This window comes from Patagioenas fasciata, chromosome 7 (assembly GCF_037038585.1).
Source record: "Patagioenas fasciata isolate bPatFas1 chromosome 7, bPatFas1.hap1, whole genome shotgun sequence".
NCBI lineage: Eukaryota > Metazoa > Chordata > Aves > Columbiformes > Columbidae > Patagioenas > Patagioenas fasciata.
In genome coordinates, this window is record NC_092526.1 from 19003582 (window position 1) to 19016380 (window position 12799).

At 39.3% G+C, this 12799-nt stretch overlaps 1 protein-coding gene across 2 annotated transcripts in view; it reads right to left on the reverse strand.

Annotated features, from left to right (window-relative positions):
• KCNH7 (potassium voltage-gated channel subfamily H member 7) overlaps positions 1 to 11972 on the reverse strand; it is a 223748-nt gene extending 211776 nt beyond the window's left edge. For both annotated transcript variants that reach the window (XM_071810981.1, XM_071810980.1), the window contains exons 1-2: positions 11141 to 11972; positions 8891 to 9121 (exon numbers count right to left, since the gene is read on the reverse strand). In XM_071810981.1, the coding sequence (XP_071667082.1) occupies positions 8891 to 9121; positions 11141 to 11216 (307 nt within the window). In that variant the 5' untranslated portion in view covers positions 11217 to 11972. The remainder of the gene's footprint in view (positions 1 to 8890; positions 9122 to 11140) is intronic.
• Positions 11973 to 12799: the final 827 nt, after the last annotated feature.

Sequence of the window (12799 nt, forward strand, 5' to 3'; positions counted from 1 at the left end):
AATGCTCTAAGAAATAAATAATCTCAAAAGGGCACAGTCTGCAAAGCCTGCGAACAGCTGGGAAAAGAACTTTAGAACATGTGTGTTAGTGATGGAATGTATTTACATGATGATTAACTGCTTTTCAAACAGCTTAGGTATAAGACAAAGGCAAAAACCCTATCTATCCTTGTTCTGAAGTCATCTCTGCCCCGTGGATTAAAATGGAGGAAGGTTTTGTCTGTGTTTCGTGTGTTTCTTTCATAACTTGTTGTCTTTTTACGTAGGAGCTTAGAAACAGCTAGTACTAGTTAGCAATGGCAAAATATGTCTCTATCAGCAGTGCTCTAATACCTAAAGATCAGGTTTTTTAGTGCTGCAAAAATTAAACTTCACAATTTAATTCTGTAAAAGCGGTGGGTGCACAAGCCAAGTCCTGCATCTGTCAGTGTTGATATCTTGCTCTCAGGCCCTTAGGAGTGCTTCTGGGAGCAGAAACAATGCTACTACATAGTCCCATGCATTTACTTTAAAGAGGCAAACATTTCATAAGCTGATACTCTCTAGGCTTAGTGTATTTGGTTAATAGAATAAGTACTAATTTCCAGTTATTTGAAGTAAACTCTTGTGTTTCTCTGAACTGAACTGACTATTTAGGCAAGACTTTCTGGTTTCCACTGCAGTCTTATGTGCCAAATCAGGGATTTAAATCAGCTCATGGCAAAATGTAAAAGAAAGGATTTTTATTGACTATGGTACTATGGAGACACAGGGACAGGAAAGCAAGAAATTCAGCAGGCAAGAAAGTACTGAAGGTACCTGTGATTTCTGGCCAAAGCTTTCTTTGGTAATTTCCAATCACCCACCAGCAATGAAATAGTTAATGGTGCTGATATTTAAACAGCCTCTTTAGGTTTTGATGATATGGTAGCTCTTTCTTAACAATGAAGCTGGAATATATTCTTTTTGTGGATAACACTTCACTGCTCTAATAGAGGGCATTATCAAAACAAGGTATAAAGAGATCTATAACTAGAATCTGGTTAATGAAACAGAAGAAGTGAACAGGGCATGTACTGCTTCCAGTTCTGGAGTCTTCAGTACAGGAAAGACATGGACCTGCTGGAGAGGGTCCAGAGGAGGCCACAAAAATGATCAGAGGGATGGAACATGTCCTGCATGAGGAAAGGTTGAGAGAGTTGAGGTTCAGCCTAGAGAAAGCTATGGGGAGACCTTATCGTGGCCTTTCAGTGTTTAAATAGGGCCTAGAAGAAAGATGGGGATAGATTTTTTAGCAGGACCTGTTATGATAAGACAAGGGGTGATGGTTTTAAACTAAAAGAGTGGGGATTCAGGCTACACAAGAGGAGGAAATTTTTTGCAGTGGGGGTGGTGGAATACATTGCCCAGAGAGATGGTACGTGCCCCATCCCTTGAAACATTCAAGACTGGGCTGGACGGGGGTCTGAGCAACCTGGTCTAGTTCAAGATGTCCCTGCTCATGGCAGGGAGGGTGGACTACGTGACCTTTGAAAGTCCCCTCCAACCCAAACTATTCTATGATTCTATGACCTTCCCTTTATACTGTTCACTTTTAATTTTTTGCAGATTGAATTTTGGTATCCTTTGTGGTGATCTCTACTGATAAGATGTCACTGTGACTACAGAATTAAAGATTCAAGAAAAATAGAAATGAAAACGCTATGTTGTACAAGAAAGTTGGTGAGGGGAGCTTAAAATGGGGCATCTATGGTAATGCTGGAGGTTCGAAAGTATTTTGTGACTAGTTACAGATAAAATTCTGTTTTCCAAAGGAAATTTTGTTTTAATTTATAAGAAATAATTCAAATATGTATGTTATTTCCTTTAAAACAAAGCCAGTATACTGGACCAAAAATTTCAAGCTGCAAGAAATTATAACACCAATTGTTCTCACCTCAGAGATGTGAACTTTCAGAGATGTAGACTGTGCCAAACCAGCTGTAACTATAGAGCTGCATCACCCCACTGTCATTGTCATGCATATGGTCTCCCTAGATCTGGTTCACAGCTACAGTTTTGATTGCTTTTGAGATATGCAGTTTCCAGAGCGAGACAGTAATTTCCATTCAGCTTGGTCTTGCTCCTCTGAATCCTGTACTACTTGATTAAGCTTTTTCCAAACTTATCGGGGAAGCTGGGAAGAATATGGACTGTCTAGCACATAGACTGAGTCATACACTAAGTCAAATATGTAGGGAACACTTCAAAAACAGACTTGAAACCACTAAAATAAGCCGTAATCCACACCACTATTCTCCTTCCACTGCTTGAAACCAGAGAGAAGAGCACCAATGTCAACATTGGTACTATTTGAAGTGTGATGTTCTCAAGTTTGTATAATACTAGATATGCATAAGGCTGCTATTAAAAAAACAGCTGCCCTTCCACCATGTCACGTGCAAGGTATGGTCTCTGATTTGCTCTCTGCATTTCTTTTTGATACATGGGCCAATTCGATGGAGAAAGAACCAAGCAGTAGTGCAAATTAGGAGTATGGGATAACTTTCTTATCAGAACATAACATTAAAAAGGATGCACGCTGAATATGAAAAGAGGACACAATAAGATCATGTGAAACCATACCAAAAAGTAGACTAACAGCTTCCATTCTTTTTGTCTCATAACCCAAAACCTTAATAGCTTTCACTAAAACTGAAAGAAACATATTCAAAGCAGACAAAAAACTTTGGAAAGCTATGCCTAATTAAAAAGGTGAAACTCTTCTCCATGGGATATTATCATTCTAAACACATTAGAAAACTTAATTTTGAGTACATGTATCATATTGTAACCTTCCAGTGCCATTTGACTTCAGAATGTGACACCTTTCTTACCACTCTGTTTTCAAAAGTTGGCATTTACTGATTCTTTGTAGCTCAAACAAGGGAAATTTGGGTCTCTTGATTACTGTAAGTTGAACCTGTGACTGCTGACTGTACTAGGGAAGTCCAGTGGCAGAAGAGTTCCCTCAGGACACGGTACTGAAATTAAAGATTCCTCCTGATCCACTAGCCTGCAGGTTTTTTATTTGTGCCATGGAGGAACTTAAAACTGTCAGAAGGGATTTTTCTAAGCTGAGTAAGACTTTTTATTTTTTTCTGTCAAAGGTGCAGTAGCTATAACAATAGCAGTTATATTCTTATTTTTTAAAGTTAGGTATATCTAATCATACCTTTCTGACCCTAAACACTGACAAAGAGAATAATTTTAAAGGCAATTTCATTTTTGTTCCTTTTCATTTCAGATACTGGTTCTCATTACCAGAAATACATAAACAGGAAAAAAATGACTTGCTATAAAAGCCCTCTTCTTATTGAAAATAGATTCATCTTAACCTTAGAAGAAAAGAAAGCCAAGGAACTGAAAAATATGATTGAAATTAGCCCATAAATAAACTTGCCTAGTATATCTGAGAGCTGCTTTATCATAATCATATGAAATGTGAATAAGAAGTGACCCACAGTTCTGGGCAGGCATGGGAGCCATAACTGAATGGGGGTGGGTAAACTGGATATTCTGATCATTGAGGTATTGGTACTGATGTTGCTCCCTGTTGCAAAACCAGCAATACTGAATGGGACATCTCTTAGGACAAGTATCAAAACCTAAGGCAGAACCATTGCACAACAGACATAAGACAAGGTCCTCCATTTCCTGAAGGTTCAACACCTTCAGTAGCATTCTGAATTTGATCTAAGTTTTTGTTGTTGTTGTTGTTTTTTGGGGTTTTTTGTTTGTTTTTTTTAATGATGTTTGTAAACAACTTGCATTAAGACAGGTTTTTCAGACTTTTATTGTTGAAGGGTAACACTTTCTTTTATCAAAATGCAGTCAGATATTAATAATATTTCTTAAAGCAAGAACAACTCCACTTGCTGACCCTCATGTGAGAACTATTCTAAAGAGACTTTACATACATGCAAGGGTCTTTTCAGTTCCATTTTGAATTGATTTGTATGTTCACAACATTTATAGAACACCAATAGGTGACAAAACACCTCTGCTTGCTGAAGTCTAGATGATGAACTTCTAAATGATGTCCATATCTTTCTACTTAAGAACACTTAATAACATTTTCACTGTATTTTGTCAGTGTGTTTACACACTTTAAAAAATTTTCTTAACATCAAAAGAGAGCTTAGAAGGCCTTAAAAATATTAGTTTGGAAAGTTAACGTGTTTTGAAAATACAATTATGTTTAGTTCGCAGTCAAATACAGCAAATTAGATTTCTCAAGGGGGTAAGTGGCAAGTAATTTATGACATTTGGAAACACCCCGGAAATAGTTGCTTAATCATATCTTTACTTAAACCTATACTCTTCTGTAGTGCTTCTACACTACACTACATTTTATTCCCTACAATATCTGATGTGTATAGGGTAAGCTTAAGTTATCTCTTTACCTTTCCTTAAGAGGTATACTCTGTAAGCTCAGATATAGTCCACTGTTGTCCACAAAGCACAGAGTAAGAAGTGGAAAAGTATCCAGTGTGATACAATCGTTTCTGATTATCATATATCCATTCTCAATCCCCAAATAATTCTATTTTTTATGTCAAAAGCTTTACAGCTTTACCACCTCAAGCAATATTTTACAGCTGTCAAGAATGATTTATGCAATAATGACTTAAACTGCAAAATGGAGTCCTCAAAGTAAGAGCTGTCAAACATTTTCACCACAAATAACTTTATTAAAATAAGAACTGAAATTCTGTATAAACAATATTTTACTTTCAACTATAATACAGAACATATACCTATATCATTTGTGAAAACGAAGTTGTGAAATGGTGAGGAATATACCATACTACTACTTTGATATCAGAGTATAATTTTTGAATTAAGCAGATGTTAACGCCTAGTGGACAAGGCTTAAAAAAATATCTGTTTCTAAATAATAGTTCTTGTGATTTGTTTGTATTTATCTATTATTCTTTTTAAAAAGGGATATTTACATTAAAAAAAAAAAAGAAGTTTACCAAGTCTAATCCCATGAGTACAACCACTGACATTTGTGGAACTTCTTGTGTGATAAGAACCTATAAATTTGAACCCTTAATTTTGGCATGCATCTGCTCCCATTAATGATTTTCCTCAGTTGCAATTAATTCTTTTGATAACTATGTAATCACCTACTGTGGCACTACTTTAACAGGAGAGAGGAATAGAACTTTGCCTGGATTGTATAAATACCCTTAGAAAAGGAAAAAGGAGTGAGGAGAAATTAAAAACAGATGAAGGCTATACTAACAATCTGATTCTGATACAAATACTGCAAGATGAGTTAATAAGGCTTTTCGCTGCAAATGTTAAAAACTATGAAGACACGGTGCTGGTGTGGTTGGCATGGGGCCTTCTGGGTGCGTAGATAATGCTGGCATCCCACCTCCGTGCCACCTAAACCATTACACAAAGCTATTGCAAGTATTCCCCCTGCTCTCCTCTGCAGCCTCCCCACACTGCACACTGGGAAGGGAAATGTCCCCAGTCTAGGTAAGACATTTATAAAACCATGATACCTTGAATTTGCATTCTTCGGCCGCTCTATCTTCTGTCTGCCTTGTTTAAGGTAGTATAGATACAAATAACTGCCATTTTCCGAAAATCAACCTGCTACAAATTTTTTTCCTTCCGTTCTGTTTTCTTCAAGCATGTGATCTGATCTAAAGATTAAAGCAGTGAACTAGCAGCAGCAGTGTTGCATTATCAAGATGCTTAAAACTCAATAACTTGCACTTTCTTTCATTTAGAAGAGTGAACTATAGACCAGTAGAGAACATCAGAATCCTATTTCCCAGTACACATGCAATACCATTTTTCTAGTGCAAGAATTTCCTTTCAAGTTGAACTTTGAAGCTGTGACATTTTAGAACTGTGTGAGGTGGTATTTAGAACTAAAAAGAAAAAGCATTAGTTATAGAGTGATTCCCTTCCTGATATCTGCATTGCTGGACTTCTCATGACAGATTAGCTTTATAAATGACGGGATATATGATCACACTGACATTTACTTTATTTTGATATATTAAAAGAATTTCTAATATAATCAGTGGCTTATTCAGAAGAAATGATAATATGATATGGAATAAAGTTTTATTTGGAATTCACTAAATATTTCTTCAGGACTGTGTAATATTGTCTTCACAAACTCCCGCCGGTAGAACCTCAAGCAATGCACACCTTCATGAGCTGTCTTCGTCCTCTGCATGCTTAGTATTACGCTAAATATTATACAATGGGTGAGTACGAAATATAATGTCAAATCAAACTTTCAGGCAGTGGGTAGTTCATTGGAATACCTTGAGTTACTCACACGGAGAAAGTTATGTTTCTTGTTGTGCTGGTATTGACCTCTTAAAATATTCTCTTATTTGCTCTGAGCACACAGTACAAAATAAGCCACTAACCAGGCACTAAAATCTCAGATTTTTAGAAAATTCTTTAAACTAATTTTGCTTCAGAATCTGAAGGAAGTCCTTGTTAGGTATCACCATTTTGTATATTGTTATAATACGCGGAGTACATTATATATAGTGTGTATATATACGTATATATACATGCTTCATATATTGCAAAAACAAATTTGCAAATTTGAAAAAGTGAAGAAGTGCATATAAAAAAGGAAGTATATCTTTCCATTAATTCAGAATAGCTATAGAATATTCACTGAAATTTATTATATCTGTCATTTAGGTAATTTGAATTTTATGATACCACATAAACTTCAAATCTTTTAATCACATTTTGTAAAGAAATTGAACATCGTGTGGAATGAAAAAAAAAAATCTGTATAAACAAATGATCAAGCTGTCAGACATTCGTGCATTTGAGTTTCAGACCTATCTTGTATTGTGTCAATTTTTGCCTGTAATCAGTGACTTGATATTTGAAATCATATTTACAATTAAAAATAATTTAACTGTATTTGTTTAAATTTAGGAGTGCATACGGTAACTCCTGTTCACATTTTGACCAGTAAAATTTTGAGGAATTAAATCCTAATTTGTCAGAACTGTTGTCTGCAGCTTTTGAAATTCCTTAACCTTTCAATACATGGTGTAGTAGTTTAATAAAATTATTCACAGAAGTGAAGTCGTTGAGAACTCTTATGCATAAGACTGTTTACACTGAATTATCCATAACTCTTATTTATAACATGCTTCAAAATTCAAAACTACTTACAAAAGATATGGTGATTTTTACAGGCAGTTTTACTTCGGTTTACCTCAAACAGATTATGGTGTGTTGCACGATACCAGAATTCATTATTTTAGAAAAATACATATTTACGGTAATTGACAGATAAGCAATACTTCAGCTAAGCACCCTTCCCTCCCTCCTAATAACTTGGGTGACTGAAGCACTTTTAAATGACCAAATCTCAAAAGAGTGCTGCAGGCGGGTGGCTGTGAAAGTTAGCAATGACATTCTCCTTTTGCAATAAGATTTTCAACACATGCCAAGATAACACAAACACAGGCTAGATGTGTAAAAGACACCCGGTGTCAGGTCTCCTAGGAAATCCAGGTTCAAGGCACAGCTACAACAACAAATCTTGACCAAAATCTGCTCCAGAGCACCAAACCAGATCTAAGAATAAAGGACTCTACTAAAAATGTGCTAAGAAGAATATGCTTATATACTGGTAGCGTGGGTAGAACAATTGGCCCAAGTCCTATCTGAATTATACCAGCCTAAGCTAAAAATAATATTGCTTAAGTCTTTCTGAGGTAACAACAGAATTATTGAGAACAGGCTTTAACTCTGTGACTTTAAAATGCAAGAGCTTCCATTGCATGTGATTCTAAAACTGATGCAAACAACACACTGGCACTTCTCCAGAGCTAATTTAAGCTCAGCATTTGAATATGAATTTCCTTTTCCTTCTCCCAAGAGTGTATACAGCAAGAGACAGAATAAGGTACACCACACTCATCCATTGCTTGGATTTGTTTGAAAGATGTATATTTCTGTAAATAACCCTGGGTAATTGAAAAAGCAAACAAACAAACAAAAAACCCAAAATACAAACACCAAAACCCTACATATAACTGTTCTGTATCATAATTAGTTTTCATGCATATGGATTTTTTAACTCTGCAAACACAGTCATTTATTCATTTTATGCTCTTTACAGAATAAAAGCATCAGAATAGTGGATTTAGGCACTCTTCATATATTGAGTCTTCACTGAATAACAGGGAAACTCTTCATAGTGTAGCCATCCCAGAATTTTTACTCTGACAATGTAATTCTAGGACAACTTCCGTGGTTCATGCACTCCAACTTTACAATATCTCACATCTGAAAAATACTTATCCCTTTCTTTATAAACTAATGCTTTCTTAATGATAGGCCCATTTTTGCTATTTTTAACCTTGTACTTTTTCCATTAAAATATTGAATTTAAACCAAGATACGGTTCCAATTGTGTGAGGCAAGCCCAGTTAGGCACCCTCAAACCGATACACCATTCCTATGTCCTGTGAGATGAAACAGTTCATAAAAATTCACATTCACAGGACATCCCCTCTGTGCTTTTGTCACCGGTTCATTGTTGTAGGGCTGTTTATTTTAAGACATTTAGATCTGCTTTAAATCAACCAAGAGGACAACTTTTGTTCAACAGTTGCAAACACAGTGCAAGCTTCATTCAGCTTATAGAGTCAGTGTACAGTGACATATTCTGAACACCCACTGTTTTCAGGGCAGAACCCTTACTGGTATATGCAAGTGTACTTCGCTGGACTTCAGAGAAATTACAATTTGCTCCAGCAAAGGGCCTGGCCAGCAGATCATACACATCTCTTCAACCAATCAACTGATAACCAAACACATCAAAAGTTTTGAAAATAAAAACAGACTTTACCATCTTTGTGATAATAGGTGACTTCTACTTTCCTCTCCTCTGACCCCAGCAGTGCTTGAGCAATTTGGGCAATATGATGTCTTTTGGTTTCTGGCCCATGAAGAAAGTCACAGGTGCAAGGCTTCTGCATGACATCTGGCCTGGAGAACCCGGTCATCTCACAGAAGCCATCATTGCAGTAGATGATAGCACAATTCTGCACTCTGGCATTCGCTATGATGAATTTTTTATCTGCAATAAAATAAAGTGATGCATTTTTAGTACTCCTTCAACATTTCATAAAGTGTTGATTGCATAGGTGGATGCTAAACAACCCTTATTTTCTCTGGGATGCCTGAAATGCAGAGATTTTCAGTCATTTAATGTAGCTAATTTGACCCACAGCTTTTAAAGAAATTCAAATAAATTTAGGGTACATTAAAGATGAAGATAGGCATCTTTTAAGGCAATAAAACCAGATTATGCAAGCCTTTTGCAAAACTCCTTTGACCTCAAAATGTTGTCTTTTTTAGCTTCACTGAAACCCAGGCAATGAGCATCACCTTGTCAATTGTAACTTCAGGAAAGTCCTTGAAGAGTTGGTAGCTTCTTTTGGGGGAATGTGGGGCCTCAGGATGGGGGCTCTACTCAAGTGAAGGGCTTCCTGGGATAAGGTCCAATCACCTGAGTCTACTCTTTAGGGATTTTCATTGAGGTGAATGACAGCAAGTTTATAGTCAGTATTTAAACAAAATATCTAGAAAAGAGTATGATTTTTTTTTTTTTCCTGTGTGATTGTATTGGAAGTTACATTCACAAAAGAAAGTATTCCTTAGTAAAAAAAGGAATATGAAGGTATATGAAAACCAAAGATTGTGATGTTGAAAACATTTTACACTCTCCGTTGAAGTCCTGTGCCTCAGTACATCATCCTTTACCAAATCCTCAGCTGACAGGAAGGTTCAAAAGTTTTCAACTGTTATTTCACTTTACCACTATAACACACTATTCCTATTGTAATTATAAATGTGTAGCTTTGATACATTTACCATTAATAATATGAATTTCTGCTTACTTAATCACACTATTAGGTCCCTTGCTTTATAGAAGACTTTTTAGGCAGCACCAAGTTAGCAGTACAAGTCTTGAAGATTTAAAAGATATTCTACCTCTGAACACAGTAAAATATTTTGAGAGAAAAATGTAGATTTCATTCTTGCTTTTTTTACTATCTTTTAATTATGCTGAATTTTCACTATCACTTGCCTAGTTATTAGTAGTAGGAAGTGCTTTATTCTCTTCAAAATATATACACTTCACTGCATAAACACTTTACTTGAGTAGCAACACTGACTTAACATTTAGATAAATTAGGACTACAAACACTGTCTTAATTTTTTTTCTCGAATAATTTATTAAATTGGTAATGTGAGTTTAAGTATAATGAAGTACATAAACTGGAGTTAGCTGTAAGGTTTGCACCAGACTGATACTAAAAATATGCTAAATATTTAAATAAATGTACATATATAAAAACTAGTGTTTCTAAATGAAATTCATTTTAAGCATCAAGTGTTCCTCCTTACTGTTAAGAGTAAACCAGAGTTCCAGCCAGGAAAAACAGCTTCAGCCTCCTCGACAGGTAGTAAACTGCTGCATTGGAAAAGATCTCACAGACTGTTCCTGAGGATGCATTTGCACTGGTTTGATAGATATTTTAAGCTTCCATAAACAAAGCAGGAATACTTGACAGCTGTATTAAAATGCAGTCATGACAACAAGGTGAGTATTTTCCCTTTAATAACTCTTTTGCATATTATCTGTTTCTTCTAAATCAAAGTCTGACTGTTCTGCTTTATTTTGAAAATGCAATGATGATTAATGATAATTAATAACCATAACAATAATAACAATAAATCTAGGTGATTTTTTCAGACATTGCACTGGCAGCAAGATTTTACACTCTCCTTTTAGAGCCATCTCACCAGTTCAGAAGAAGGTAAGAGATATAACTTCTATAGCTATACAATATGGATACAGTAAAAAATAAAAACTATTCCTTGAAACCGGGGGAAAAAAAAAAGCCGCATAATTCAAGTCAATAATATCTGCTCCAGATCAAAAACAATGTTACTCCTGCCACGGGTCCCCTCCTTACCTGTGGGCTTTTCTTTACAAGCTACAAACTTAAAACGGTCTGGAGCTGCTGTCCATTTAGACACACGCAGAATCAAACTACTGTAGCAAAATAGATAGAAAGAGAGAACTTACTTTGCCCTTCAAATTTTCGTATGATTGTACCCAAAAATGTATTTTGTGGTGCCACATGACCTCTGCGAACAGGCATGTTTGTACAGGTCTTCGGTTTTCTGTGCACAATGACTTCTCCAAGGATCTCCTACACGGCTCCAGCCCACAGCACCGAGCCAGCTACCCTTTGTGACAAATCATCGTCCTCCGGAGCTCGGAAATCTCTTCCCATTAGCACCACTTCTAGATATACGCTGTTCCTATTGGAGTCAGATCCATTCCCCAGTTTCTTTCTTTTTCTTTCTTTCTTTCCTTGCTTTCTTTGCTATTTTTTTCCAGGAGGAGCTCGGACGCTATTGTCTGGGGAGGGTAGGGGTGGAGTAAGCAGGAGGAGGTGGGGGGAAAGATTACAAGGGTAATCGATCTCTAGCACCGAACATCGCCAATTTTCCAACGCATATGGCTGTGACCCGGCAGTTTCCGACGCTGTAGTGATGGTTAGAGGGCTGGAAGACTAATGTTGCTCCGCTGCCAGAGGGAGTGACGTTCCCCCCCTCCGGGGCTTCACCACGCCGCGCAGCAGCTCGGATTACTCAAGCGTGGTTTAGCAAGCGCCAGCCAATAAATCTCTTCAAAACTCAGCGACAAACAGCGGTATCAGGAATGAGCTACACCCCGGCAGCACCGCGACGTGCCACATCCCCCACCCCCTGCGCCTGCGGGGGGCAGCGGAGATCAAGGGAGCTGGCGGCAGGGGGGACCTGCCACCTCCGGCCGCCCCGGTTTATCCGCCCTCCCTCCACCGCCGGCCCTTTCGCGGCCCCTGAGCGTGGCCCGGTGGGGAGTCCCAGGCGCTGCCAGGGTCGGGGGTGGGAGGGAGCTTTGTACACGCCCCGTCTGGGGGGGGCGAGGGGGGAGGCGCGAGTGGGGTCGATTTTGAGGCATGGGGGGGGCGGGGAGGGAAGGTACCACCGGAGCCCTAGGCATCCTTCCACGCCTCGAGGGAAGGGATCGCCCCCTCCTCTCGCAGCGTGACCCAGACGGGGACTTCCCCTCGCCCCACGCACCCCTCCTGCCGAGGAAGGGGGATTCCCCTGGCGCTGGGCGCTGCTCCCCGGGTGCTAGAGGGTGTGAGGCTCTGCTGGGGGGCCGAGAGGGCGGTGCAGAGGGTGCGCCAAGTCCCTGCGGGCGCGGGGGGCTGAGCTCGGGCAGCCAGCCCTCGCCCGGCCCGGGGCGGGGACCGAGGGGGCACCGAGGCCGCCCCGCGGCGGGAGCTGCATCCAGGACCGGGCTCCGCCCCGCCTCCCGGGCCCGGGTCAGGGCCGTGGGGCAGGGCCGGAGCGCACCGCTCGCTCGGAGCTGGCCGTGGTGCTGAAGCCGACCCACCGGCAGTCACGGAGGCGCCGCCGCCCGAGGCCGGGCCGCGGAAGTGACTGTTCCCCCCTCCCAACCCCGCGTCGCCCCTCTCAGCTTTTCCCACTCTACAGGAATAACTCGTGAAGCTCCCCGGGGAAGCGAGTATTATTTTCAGGCTATAATTAAGGCTTCCTGCACTACTCAGCAGGCAGACCGGTGTGCATTCAGCACGAGCACGGCAAGCACCGAGGGACCTCGGCGAGGTGATACGGGGAGGGAGCTGGGGGCAGCCATGCGATGCTGGAAAGGCATCTCCAGGGTAGT